Source organism: Scyliorhinus canicula, chromosome 1 (genome assembly GCF_902713615.1).
Source record: "Scyliorhinus canicula chromosome 1, sScyCan1.1, whole genome shotgun sequence".
NCBI classification, from domain to species: domain Eukaryota; kingdom Metazoa; phylum Chordata; class Chondrichthyes; order Carcharhiniformes; family Scyliorhinidae; genus Scyliorhinus; species Scyliorhinus canicula.
The window spans coordinates 221,981,916-221,995,745 of NC_052146.1; the positions used below are offsets into that span (position 1 = coordinate 221,981,916).

The window sequence follows — 13,830 nt, forward strand, 5'->3', positions numbered from 1 at the left end:
ATTCACCACCCTCTGGCTGAAAAAATTCCTCCTCATCTCTGTTTTAAAGGATCATCCCTTTAGTCTGAGGCTGTGGGTTCTAGTTTTTCCTACAAGTGGAAACATCCTCTCCACGTCCACTCTATCCAGGCCTCTCAGTATCCTGTAAGTTTCAATAAGATCCCCGCCTCATCCTTCTAAGCTCCAACGAGTACAGAACCAGAGTCTTCAACCGCTCCTCATGACAAGCTCTTCATTCAGGGGTCATTCTTGTGAACCTCCTCTGGACCCATTACAAGGCCAGCACATCCTTCCTTAGATACGGGGCACAAAACTGCTCACAGTTTTGCTATGTTATACTCTGTCCCTGCTTGCAGATCATTTATATAGGTCGCTTGGGGTTATTTTTATTAGAGCAGAGGAGACTGAGGGGGGCACATGATTGATATGTATAAAATTATGAGGGGTACGGATAAAGTAGACAGGAAAAACCTTTTCCCCATGGTGGAGGGTTCAATAACCAGGGGCATAGTTTCAAGATAAGGGGCAGGAGGTTTAGAGGAGATGCAAGGAAACACTGATTCACCGAGAGGGTGTAAATCACTATCTAAAAGAGTAGTCATGGCAGAAACCCTCATAACATTTAAAGTAGTATTTCTATGTGCACTTGAGATCCCATGGCATACAAGGCCATGGGTCAAGTGCTGGAAAATGGGGTTAGAATAGTTAGGTGATTGTTTTTGACCAGCGCAGACACGATGGGCTGAAGGGCCTTTTCTGTGCTGCAAGCCCCTCTGACTTGAATAAGGAGTTTTACAGAACGGAAAAAGGCTCTTTGGCACATCAAGCATCGTGCCGGCCATCAAGCACCTAACTATTCTCATCCCATTCTCCAGCACTTGGCCCGCAGCTTCGTATGCTCTGGCATTTCAACTGCTCATCTAAATACTTCTTAAAGTTGTGAGGGTTCCCGCCCCTACCACCATTTCAGACAGCGAGTTCCAGATTCTCACCACCCTCTGGGGGAAAATGTATTTCCTCACATTTCCTCTAAACCTCCTGCCCCTTAATGTAAGTCGATGCCCCCTGGTTATTGACCCCCCACCCCCCATCCCCCCACACACCACCACCACCACCACCACCCCCACCCCCGGCCCTCCCACTAAGGGGAAACGTTCCTTCCTATCCATCAGCTGTCCCTCAGAAATGGATACACCTTAAACAGGTCCCTCCTCAGTCTTCTCTGCTCCAGGAAAAACAACACCAGCCTATCTTGATAGCTGAAATGCTCCAGCCCAGGTAATATCCTGGTGAATCTCCTCTGCACCCTCTCCAGTGCAATTGTGCTTCTATTGTGCATTTCTATTGTGTGGTGACCAGAACTGCACACAGTACTCTAGCTGGGGCCTAACCAGTGTTTTATACAGCTCCATCATAACCTCCCGGCTCTCATATTCAATGCCTCGGTTAACAACGGATTAGCCTTCTTTTTTTTTAAATTTAGAATACCCAATTATTTTTTCCAATTTTTAGGGGCAATTTAGCATAGCCAATCCACCTAACCTGCACATCTTTGGGTTGTGGGGGCGAAACCCACGCACACAGGGAGAATGTGCAAACTCCACTATTAGCCTTCTTAACCACCTTATCTACCTGTCCTGCTATATTAAGAGATCTGTGGATATGCACATCAAAGTCCCTTTAATCCTCTGTACTTCCTAGGTTCCGACCATTCATTGTATATTTCCTTGCTTTGTTAGTCCTCCCAAAATGCATTACCTCACACTTAAATTCCATCTGTCACTCTGCTGCTCATCTAACCAGCCTGTCTATATCGTCCTGTAATCTAACGTTTTGCTCCTCACCATTCATCACACCACCAATTTTTGTGTCATCTCTGAACTTGCTTATCTCCTACATTCATGTCCGATCCCTGCGGAACACCATTGGACACAGGCTTCCAGTCTCTTTATCCAAGAAAATATATACTTGTCATAGAGGGAGTGCGGCAAATGTTCACCAAACTGATTCCAGGAATATTGGGGTTGTCGTAGAAAGAGAGATTGGGTTAACTAGGTTTGTATTCACTGGAATTTAGAAGAATGAAAGGGGATCGCACTGAACTTTAACATTCTGACAGGGGTGGACAGATTGGATGCAGGAACGTTGGTTCCTCTTGTTGGAGGGTCAAGAACAAGGGGTCACAATTCTTCACTCAGAGGGCCATGAACCTGTCGAATTCTCGACTACAGAAGGCTGTGGAGGCCAAGTCAAGAAAGAAATAGATTTCTAGACTTTACAGGTGTCAAGGGTATGGGGAGTGTGCTGGAGTATGGTGTTGAGTTAGAGGATAAACCATGGTCATATTAAATGGCAGCACGGTAACACAGTGATTAGCACTGTTGTTTCAAAGCACCAGGGTCCCGGGTTCGATTCCAGGCTTGGGTCACTGTCGGCACGTTCTCCCCATGCCTGCGTGGGTTTCTTCCAGGTGCCCCAGTTTTCTCCCACAAGTCCCAAAGACATGCTGTTAGATAATTTGAACATTTTGTATTCTCCCTCAGGTGTACCCGAACAGGCGCCGTAGTGTGGCGACTGGGGAATTTTCACAGTAACTTCATTGCAGTTTTAATGCAAGGCTACTTGTGACATAAAAGATTATTATTTTAAATGATGGAGCAGGCTCAAAGGGCCGAATGGCCTATTCCTGCTCCTATTCTCTGTTTCTAACGTTGCAAAAGCAGGATGAGAGCAAAACGCAGACCGTAACTATTTCATAAATACCTAAGTTTCAGAAAGACATGGGTAAGAAATAACAAAAAAACCTAAACAAGTCGAGGTGCAACATATTTTTTAAAATGAGAATATGTGGAGAGCCAGGATTGGATTAATTCTGGATAAAAATTAATTTAGTACAAAACTTAAAACTTGCAAATTAGAAGAAGCATAAATCCAGCTTTACGTGTGCAACATTAATTGCAATCACTGGCGTCTGGTTGAAAACTGGATATGATTGGGTTAAGAAGATTATTACATCATTGTAATATGGCTGAGTCAGCAGTAAAAACATTCTGGATAGAGGAGGATGCAAAACTTCTTTGGGAGTTGTCCAAGAACTGCAATAGCAGGATGTATAAATGCAAAGATCTAAGAAGCTTGTCGCAAAAGCAGAGTGTTTATGGTGGGACAAATTCATTTTTCCATACACTGACTGGAGAAGCAAAATAGCTCATGTCCCAAAGGCAGAAAATTTCTGGAGTGTTATCAACACAGTTCCGGATCAATAATCTTTTGAAACAAGAAGATCGACCCTTCTAGGTCTAGTGATGAGAAAGTTAGCCAGAATAAGTCATCAATCTAAATGGTAAGGAAACAAACGCCTGGTCAACAGTGACAGCAACCTAAATTATAACATGACGGAATTTGATACTGGGGATTAGGGAAAAGAGGAGTCACAAAATGAAGTTTTAAGTTTAGATAAGGTTTCAATTCTGATGGAAATTGACCACTATAAACTGGGAAGAACTACAGTTGGTACTGTTCAAGTAAGTATTTTGTACAACACAAGACCTGCTGGATTGGATTGGATTTGGTTATTGTCACGTGTACCAAGATACAGTGAAAAGTATTGTTTTGTGTACAGCTCGGATAGTTCATTCCGTACATGAAAAGAAAATACACAGGGCAAACATAAAATACACAATGTAAATACATAGACACAGGCATGGGTGAAGCATATAGGAGTGTAGTACTACTCAGTAGAGAAGATATATGAAGAGATCAGGTCAGTCCATAAAAGGCCGTTTAAGAGTCTGGTAACAGTGGAGAAGAAGTTGGTTTTGAATCTGTTAGTATTTCCTGCCCGATGGACCAAGTTGGAAGAGTGAGTAAACTGGGTGGAAGAGGTCTTTGATTATGCTGCCCGCTTTCCCAAGGCAGCGAGAGGTGTGGACAGAGTCAATGGATGGGAGGCAGGTTCGTGTGATGGACTGGGCAGTGTTCACTTTCTTACAGTCTTGGGCCGAGCAGTTGCCATACCAGACTGTGATGCAGCCAGATGGGATGCTTCCTATGGTGCATTTGTAAGAGTTGGCAAGAGTTAATGTGGACATGTTGAATTTCCTTAGCTTCCGGAGGAAGCATAGGTGCTGTTGTGCTTTCTTGGTCGTAGCGTGGACGTGAGTGGACCAGGACAAATTGCTGGTGATGTGTACCCCATGGAATTTGAAGCTGTCAACCATCTCCACCTCAGCCCCGTTGATGCAGACAGGGGTGTGTACAATGACTTTGCTTCCTGAAGTCAATGACCAGCTCTTTAGTTTTGCTGACATTGAGGGAGAGACTGTTGTTGGTACAACACCAGGTTCTCTATCTCTCTGCTGTATTCTGACTCATTGGTGTTTGAGATCCGACCCACTACGGCCGTGACGTCAGCAAACGTGTAGATGGAGTTGGAGCCAAATGTTGCCACACAGTCGTGTGTGTATGCACCCTTAAAGATCTACTTGTGTAATTCCGACATGATCAACAAAAGCGGGGTCGTACACAAAATGAAAAAAAAAAGGTTTAGATAAATAAAAATTTTGTTTTTTAAATTTGTTTGTGGAACGTGGGTGTCACTGGCTGTGCTAGCATTTATCATGCATTTCACAGGACTTTTGAGAGTCAACCACATTGCTGTAGATCTGGAGTCACATGTCCTTCCCTAAAGGACATTAGTGAGCGAGATGGGTTTTACAACAATCGACAACTTTTTCATGGTCATCATTAGACTTTTAATTCCAGGTTTGTACTGAATTCAAATCCCACCATCTGCCATGGTGGGATTGAACCCAGATCCACAAATCTTGTCCTGGGTCTCTGGATTACTGGTCCAGTGACAATACCACTTGTGCCACCGCCTCCCCTAAGGAACAATAAAGGAATATGAAGAAAGTACAAAGAACAACAAGAAGGGAACTGGAGAAAAAGATCTGCAAAGGGCAGCACTAAAGGTGCTTACAAATGATTAAAATTCAGGGATAATCCATGAGATGTTCAAAGTGATGAAGTGATTTGATTGGGTAAAGTGAAACTATTTCCTATGGTGTGAGAATCCAGAACAAAGGGTTGCATTTAGATCCAAGCCATTCAGGGATAATGTTAAGGGACACTACTTCACACAAAGTAGTGGAAATCTAGAACTCTCCCTCAAAAGGCGGCTCAGGTAGGTCAATTGAAAATTTCAGACTGAGATGATAGTCAAAAAAGATATGATATGAAGATGGTGATCTAACTGAAACAGGCCAGAAATGCTGAATAGCCTACCCATGTTCAAGGACTGGCATACAGGTTCCACACAGTGCAGCCACCTGTTAATTATCTCAATGCAATGCATAGACAATAAGTGCAATCTTGTCTCAGAGTTGCCCATATCCCAAGAAGGAATATTTTTTAAAAAACTGACCCAATGAAACCCGCGTGCGAGTTGTCAAAAGGCAATGACTCAAGTAGTCACCGCCAGTTCATCACAAAGCAGGTTACCAGAGTAGCTGGTAGTTATCCAAATTTAAATGCAAATCTTTTATGAGCTTAAGAAATTTACAGTATGCAAACTGGGGGTCGTACTGAAATCAACGTTATTTCATTGACAGTGAAATACAGAGTACATACTGTGCTGGAACACTGCTCAAAGTACTTGCAAGACAAAACGTTTCAAACAAATTGATTGTTTGAATCTACCCTGTGCATCAGATGAGTCACTGTATTTTTTTATATACCGAATATTAAACAAGTCATGTGAACAATCCGTATAATACTTCCTTAAACACTTGGCTGCACCAAAATAAATCACTGGGTTTTTGAACTCTTCCCAGTACTTTTTTTCCTGACATGCCCTTATCGCACTAAAATGCCAGGTCCACTGGACGACGAGGTGGGAATTCTGGTGATTTTTTTCGTGGCCTGTGACCATGTTTAATGATCTTTTACACACAAATCCAAACTGACCGTCTCCCCATCAATTATCACTTTATACAAAAACACAGTTCACTTTGTTCAAAACTCGACAGGTTAGCAAAATGCACAAACACAGCGGCGAACAATTGGTCACTTTAGGCAAGCCGGAAAGTCCTGGTAAAATAACCCAGTATGTGTTGTTGGACAATGTCCCGGTGTGGCTATGTGTACGCTGTCCCAGTGTGGCTGTGTGTACGCCGTCCCGGTGCGACTGTGTGTATGCTGTCCCGGTGCACGTATGTGTGTACGCTGTCCCGGTGCACGTATGTGTATGCTGTCCCAGCGCGTGTGTGTACTGTCCCAGTGTGTGTGCGCACACTGTCCCAGTGTGTGTGTGTACTGTCCCAGTATGTGTGTGTGTACACTGTCCCGGTGCGACGTGTGTGTGTACACTGTCCCGTGCACATGTGTGTGTACGCTGTCCCGTGCACGTGTGTGTACGCTGTCCCGTGCACGTGTGTGTACGCTGTCCCGTGCACGTGTGTGTACGCTGTCCCGTGCACGTGTGTGTACGCTGTCCCGGTGCACGTGTGAGTACACTGTCCCAGTGTGTGCGCGCACACTGTCCCGGTGCACGCGTGTGCGCACGCTGTCCCGGTGCACGCGTGTGCGTACGCTGTCCCGGTGCACGCGTGTGCGTACGCTGTCCCGGTGCACGCGTGTGCGTACGCTGTCCCGGTGCAAGCGTGTGCGTACGCTGTCCCGGTGCACGCGTGTGCGTACGCTGTCCCGGTGCACGCGTGTGCGTACGCTGTCCCGGTGCACGCGTGTGCGTACGCTGTCCCGGTGCACGCGTGTGCGTACGCTGTCCCGGTGCACGCGTGTGCGTACGCTGTCCCGGTGCACGCGTGTGCGTACGCTGTCCCGGTGCAGGCGTGTGTGTACGCTGTCCCGGTGCAGGCGTGTGTGTACGCTGTCCCGGTGCACGTGTGTGTGTACGCTGTCCCGGTGCACGTGTGTGTGTGTGTGTGTGTGTGTGTACGCTGTCCCGGTGCACGCGTGTGTACATGCTGTCCCGGTGCACGCGTGTGTGTACGCAGTCCCTGTGCACGTGTGTGTGTACGCTGTCCCGGTGCACATGTGTGTGTGTACGCTGTCCCGGTGCACGTGTGTGTGTGTACGCTGTCCCGGTGCACGTGTGTGTGTGTACGCTGTCCCGGTGCACGTGTGTGTGTACGCTGTCCCGGTGCACGTGTGTGTGTACGCTGTGCCGGTGCACGTGTGTGTGTACGCTGGCCCGGTGCACGTGTGTGTGTACGCTGTCCCGGTGCACGTGTGTGTGTACGCTGTGCCGGTGCACGTGTGTGTGTACGCTGTCCCGGTGCACGTGTGTGTGTACGCTGTCCCGGTGCACGTGTGTGTGTACGCTGTCCCGGTGCACGTGTGTGTGTACGCTGTCCCGGTGCACGTGTGTGTGTGTACGCTGTCCCGGTGCACGTGTGTGTGTGTACGCTGTCCCGGTGCACGTGTGTGTGTACGCTGTCCCGGTGCACGTGTGTGTGTACGCTGTCCCGGCGCGTGTGTGTGCGCACACTGTCCCAGTATGTGTGTACTGTCCCAGTATGTGTGTGTACACTGTCCCGATGCGACGTGTGTGTGTACACTGTCCCGGTGCACGTGTGTGTGTACGCTGTCCCGGTGCACGTGTGTGTGTACGTGTACACTGTCCCGGTGCATGTGTGCGTGTACACTGTCCCGGTGTGTGCGTGTACACTGTCCCGGTGCACCTGTGTGTGTGTGTGTGTGTGTGTACACTGTCCCGGGGTGTGTGTGTGTGTACACACTGTCTCGGGGTGTGTGTGTGTGTACACACTGTCCCGGTGTGTGTGTGTGTGTGTGTACACACTGTCCCGGTGTGTGTGTGTGTGTGTACACACTGTCCCGGTGTGTGTGTGTGTGTGTACACACTGTCCCGGTGTGTGTGTGTGTGTGTACACACTGTCCCGGTGTGTGTGTGTGTGTGTACACACTGTCCCGGTGTGTGTGTGTGTACACACTGTCCCGGTGTGTGTGTACACACTGTCCCGGTGTGTGTGTACACACTGTCCCGGTGTGTGTGTACACACTGTCCCGGTGTGTGTGTGTGTACACACTGTCCCGGTGTGTGTGTGTGTGTACACACTGTCCCGGTGTGTGTGTGTGTGTGTACACACTGTCCCGGTGTGTGTGTGTGTGTGTGTACACACTGTCCCGGTGTGTGTGTGTGTGTGTACACACTGTCCCGGTGTGTGTGTGTACACTGTCCCGGTGTGTGTGTGTACACTGTCCCGGTGTGTGTGTGTGTACACACTGTCCCGGTGTGTGTGTGTGTACACACTGTCCCGGTGTGTGTGTGTATACACTGTCCGGTGTGTGTGTGTACACACTGTCCCGGTGTGTGTGTGTACACTGTCCCGGTGTGTGTGCACTATCACTGGGATTTGTACCGCGCTCTCTCGCCACCGTCGTCTAAACCTATTCACCGGCTCGGGGCGGAATTTCATTCACATCGTTTCACAGTAAAATTGGGTTTGAAACATAAACTTGTATCCGCCCAGCGAGCGACTGGACAGCAGCCGCCTGCCTCCACCTCCCGCCACAGTGTGTTTGCTGCCGGCGGCCTTGAACCGGACAGCCGGCAGCATTCTGGTGGTTTGGGCCGTGCCGCGGCCGCCAACAGCCCCCAGCCGAATTCTCCGGTCACGCCCGAGCCCGGGAACCATTCACCGGGCGCGGGAGCAACCGAACTCCGGGCTCCCCCATCCCCCGGGCCCCATTACCTTGGCCATTCCGCCGCCTGGGTCTGCGCTGCTCTCGCTTCCTCGGGTGGGCAGGGCTGTCGCTGCTCCGGTGAGGGAGGCCCCACTGTCGCTGCTCCGGTGAGGGAGGACCCGCTGGGCAGGTCTGTGTGAGGGAGTGAGGCCGGTCCCGCTGGGCAGGGCTGTCGCTGCTCCGGTGAGGCCCCGCTGGGCAGGTCTGTGTGAGGGAGTGAGGCCGGTCCCGCTGGGCAGGGCTGTCGCCGCTCCGGCACCAGGCGGGGAATATTTAATAAATCACTAATACACTAATGGCCTTTGACCTCGACAAACTCTTGATTTGCACAACTTCAAACAGGCGAAACTGGGGAAAAAGTTAAGTTGGTGACCTTCCTAAAATAAATAATTTGCTATATTTTACTGCCTGTCTTGTTTAGATATACGTCTTATTAGGCTGGGCTCCGTAACACTTGTCAGCATGACGTTTCTACACGGCCACTTCTGCTTTTCATAACAAATATATTTGCAAATACTATGGAAAACCAACTGTGAGGAGGGACGGGGCAGCGCAACTCCAACTCAGTTCCCCATCAGTTACTCAACACTACCGCACACAGGTCGAACATAATTCTCAGATTGAGAGGTTGACAGGGGATGGGGTGGGGTAGGCAGGGGGCGGGAGTGGGGTGGTTGGGGAGAGGAATGTTGGAGGGGGGTGGTTGGGGAGAGGAATGTTGGAGGGGGGGTGGTTGGGGAGAGGAATGTTGGAGGGGGGGTGGTTGGGGAGAGGAATGTTGGAGGGGGGGTGGTTGGGGAGAGGAATGTTGGAGGGGGGGTGGTTGGGGAGAGGAATGTTGGAGGGGGGTGGTTGGGGAGAGGAATGTTGGAGGGGGGGTGGTTGGGGAGAGGAATGTTGGAGGGGGGGTGGTTGGGGAGAGGAATGTTGGAGGGGGGGTGGTTGGGGAGAGGAATGTTGGAGGGCTGGGGATGAGGATGTTGGGGGTAGGGGAATATGGGGGGTGAGGATGAGGGGAGTTGGGAGAGGGCAATGCGAGGGTATGAGGGGGTGTGAGGATGGGAGTGAGAGAGGGGGATGGGAGAGGGGGATGGGAGTGGGTGGGAGAGGGGCATGTTGGGGGTGTGGGCTATGAGGGGGGGTTAGGGATGAAGGGTGTGAGGAAAAGGGAATGGGGAGGGTGAGGAAGAGGGAATGGGGAGGGTGAGGAAGAGGGAATGGGGAGGGTGAGGAAGAGGGAATGGGGAGGGTGGGGAAGAGGGAATGGGGAGGGTGGGGAAGAGGGAATGGGGAGGGTGGGGAAGAGGGAATGGGGAGGGTGGGGAAGAGGGAATGGGGAGGGTGAGGAAGAGGGAATGGGGAGGGTGAGGAAGAGGGAATGGGGAGGGTGAGGAAGAGGGAATGGGGAGGGTGAGGAAGAGGGAATGGGGAGGGTGAGGAAGAGGGAATGGGGAGGGTGGGGAAGAGGGAATGGGGAGGGTGGGGAAGAGGGAATGGGGAGGGTGGGGAAGAGGGAATGGGGAGGGTGGGGAAGAGGGAATTGGGAGGGTGGGGGAAGAGGGAATGGGGAGGGTGGGGGAAGAGGGAATGGGGACGGTGGGGGAAGAGGGAATGGGGAGGGTGGGGGAAGAGGGAATGGGGAGGGTGGGGGAAGAGGGAATGGGGAGGGTGGGGGAAGAGGGAATGGGGAGGGTGGGGGAAGAGGGAATGGGGACGGTGGGGGAAGAGGGAATGGGGAGGGTGGGGGAAGAGGGAATGGGGAGGGTGGGGGAAGAGGGAATGGGGAGGGTGGGGGAAGAGGGAATGGGGAGGGTGGGGGAAGAGGGAATGGGGAGGGTGGGGGAAGAGGGAATGGGGAGGGTGGGGGAAGAGGGAATGGGGAGGGTGGGGGAAGAGGGAATGGGGAGGGTGGGGGAAGAGGGAATGGGGAGGGTGGGTGAAGAGGGAATGGGGAGGGTGGGGGAAGAGGGAATGGGGAGGGTGGGGGAAGAGGGAATGGGGAGGGTGGGGGAAGAGGGAATGGGAGGGTGGGGGAAGAGGGAATGGGAGGGTGGGGGAAGAGGGAATGGGGAGGGTGGGGGAAGAGGGAATGGGGAGGGTGGGGGAAGAGGGAATGGGGAGGGTGGGGGAAGAGGGAATGGGGAGGGTGGGGGAAGAGGGAATGGGGAGGGTGGGGGAGAGGGAATGGGGAGGGTGGGGGGAGAGGGAATGGGGAGGGTGGGGGAGAGGGAATGGGGAGGGTGGGGGAGAGGGAATGGGGAGGGTGGGGGAGAGGGAATGGGGAGGGTTGGGCGATGGTGGGAGGTTGGATATGGTGGGTGGGGTTGTGGGGATGATTGACGGGAACTGAGGGTTGGAGGGTGGGCTGAGGGGGTATCGAGGGGGCTATACGGTGCGGTGGGGGTAAACAAAGGGGATATGGGGAGGAAGGCGGGAATGGGTGGGTGGAGAAAGATGGGTGGGTGGGGGACATGGGGGAGTGGTGGGGGTGGAGGAAAGGGAGGATGGGGTTGGAAGACATGGGGATTGGGGTGCAGGGTGAGTGACTGGAGGAAGGAGATGGTAGGGGGAGGTTGGAATGAGGGGGCAGAAGGAGGCAAAGGGGTGGAATTTGGGGTTAGTAGGGGTGTGGGATTAGAGGCTTGCACGTGGAATGGGGTGGTGGGGAGGGGGTAGATGGGGATGGGAGGGGGTAGATGAAAGGGATGGTACGGGGAGAGGGCAGAGGAAGGGGATGGTGGGGGGAGGGGGTAGAACATAGAACATAGAACAGTACAGCACAGAACAGGCCCTTCGGCCCTCGATGCTGTGCCGAGTAATGATCACCCCACTTAAACCCACATACCCGTAACCCAACAATCCCCCCCATTAACCTTACACTACGGGCAATTTAGCATGGCCAATCCACCTAACCCACACATCTTTGGACTGTGGGAGGAAACCGGAGCACCCGGAGGAAACCCACGCACACACGGGGAGGACGTGCAGACTCCACACAGACAGTGACCCAGCCGGGAATCGAACCTGGGACCCTGGAGCTGTGTAGCATTGATGCTAACCACCATGCTACCGTGATGAAAGGGATGGTGGGGAGGGGCAGAGGAAGGGATGGTGGGGGGAGGGGCAGAGGAAGGGGATGGTAGGGGGAGGGGGCAGAGGAAGGGGCGATCAGGCGTTGTGGGATGGAAGAAGCGCGGGATGGGGGGTTGGAGGAGTGCTCTTTCCAAGAGCCAGTGCAGACTCGATGGGCCGAATAGCCACCTTCTGCACTGTAAATTCTATGAATGGGGGTTGGGGTGGTGAATGGGATTCGAGGAAGTGTGGTGGGGGAACGGGGAGGGAAGGTGGAATGTGAAGTTTTGGGAGAAGGGAGGGGGAATGAGAGGGTGGAGGGGCTTTGTGGAGGGAGTGGGTGAGAGGAGAGGGTAGGTCACAGCAGAATTGTGGGGGAGAAATGTGGAGACATCAGGTGGAGGAGTCTGAATGAGGAGAGTAATCGGAATGGTGAGTGTGGGGGAGGGAAGCTGACAGGGCAGGGAGGGGTTGGTGTGTGAAGTCATTAAGGGGTGTGGAAGGCGTCAGGCAGGGTACTGTGGGAGAAGGGAGTTATTTTCGACTGCAGTATCGGGGGAGGGTAGTTAACCGTGGGGTGTTTGGAAACAGGGAGCTTCTTTTATGGAGCAGCAACAGGATACAAAGGGGAGTGGCATCCATGTTCAGGTGTTTGTAGGCAAGACCAGGCCTGGAATCCATGAAGAGACTCGGATGAGGGATCTGACAGAGACTCATTCCAGGAGCTCTGCTTGTGGCAGTCATTGATTTGCAGTCATTCTGGCATGCTTATCAACACCTGATAGCCATGCACACCATCCACTGCAACACAGGTGTCATGACAGAGGTAGTTATAGGCAATAGTGAAAAGTAATTGTAATTTATATAACTCTCCAAACATATATTCATTAAGCACTTAGTTTGCAGAACCACATGCAAATACTATGGAAAACCACTTGTGAACAGACGGGATGAAGCAACTCCAACACCTTATTTCCCCATCGGTTTTACTGCACAGAGGTCAAACAGTGTTCTCAGGTGGGTGGCACGATGGCGCAGTGGCTTAGCCCTGTAGTCTCACGGCGCCGAGGTCCCACGTTCGATCCCGGCTCTGGGTCACTGTCCGTGTGGAGTTTGCACATTCTCCCCGTGTTTGCGTGGGTTTCGCCCCCACAACCCAAAGATGTGCTGGTTAGGTGGATTGGCCACGCTAAATTGTCCCTTAATTGGAAAAAATGAATTGGGTAGACTAAATTTATTTAAAAAAACAGTGTTCTCAGATTGAAAGGCTGACAGGGTGTGGGAGGCAGGGAGTGGCTGGGTGGTGGTGTGAGTGGTTGGGGGGATTGGGTGGAAGAGGAAGATGTTAGAGAATTCAAAAGTGAAGAAATTCCTCCTCATCTCCGTCTTAAAAGTGTAGCCCTTTATTCTTAAACTATGTACCGCACTTCTAGCTAACCTCACAAGGGAAACCATCTGATCAGCATTTACCCTGACACATCCTCTCAGAATCTTACATGCCTCAGTAAGATCACCTCTCATTGTTCTAAATGAGTGTAAGCTAAACCTGTTCAACCAATTCTTCATCCCAGGAATCAACCTTCTCTAAACTGCCGCTGGTGCAAATATATCCCTCCTTAAATATGGAGACCACTTTAGGTTTCACCAATGCCCTGCACAGTTCCTAGAATTTACAGTGCAGAAGGAGGCCATTTGGCCCATCGAGTCTGCTCTGCACCAGCGCTTGGAAAGAGCACCCTTCCCAAGCCCACACCTCCACCCTATCCCCATAACCCAGTAACCCCACCTAACGTTTTTGGACACTAAGGGCAATTTATCATGGCCAATCCACCTAACCCGCACACCTTGGGACAGTGGGAGGAAACCGGAGCACTCGGAGGAAACCCACACACACGGGGAGAACATGCAGACAGTGAGCCAAGCCACAATCGAACCTGGAACCCTGGAGCTGTGAAGCAACTGTGCTGACCACTGTGCTACTGAGCTGCCCACAAAATCTTTCCTATTTTTATACTCCAAACCCTTGCAGTA

The 13,830-nt window shown here is 51.5% G+C and overlaps 1 protein-coding gene across 3 annotated transcripts in view; it reads right to left on the reverse strand.

Moving 5' to 3' along the window:
- Positions 1-9,324, reverse strand: part of snx9b (sorting nexin 9b) — a 179,085-nt gene extending 169,761 nt beyond the window's left edge. The window contains exons 1-2 of one of the 3 annotated variants that reach the window (XM_038808302.1): positions 8,877-9,008; positions 8,736-8,810 (exon numbers count right to left, since the gene is read on the reverse strand). In XM_038808302.1, coding sequence (XP_038664230.1) covers positions 8,736-8,744 — 9 coding nt within the window. In that variant the 5' untranslated portion in view covers positions 8,745-8,810; positions 8,877-9,008. Of the gene's footprint in view, positions 1-8,735 lie in introns of all 3 variants that reach the window. The other 2 variants (XM_038808277.1, XM_038808292.1) reach the window with 2 other exon arrangements.
- Between the last annotated feature and the right edge of the window lie 4,506 nt (positions 9,325-13,830).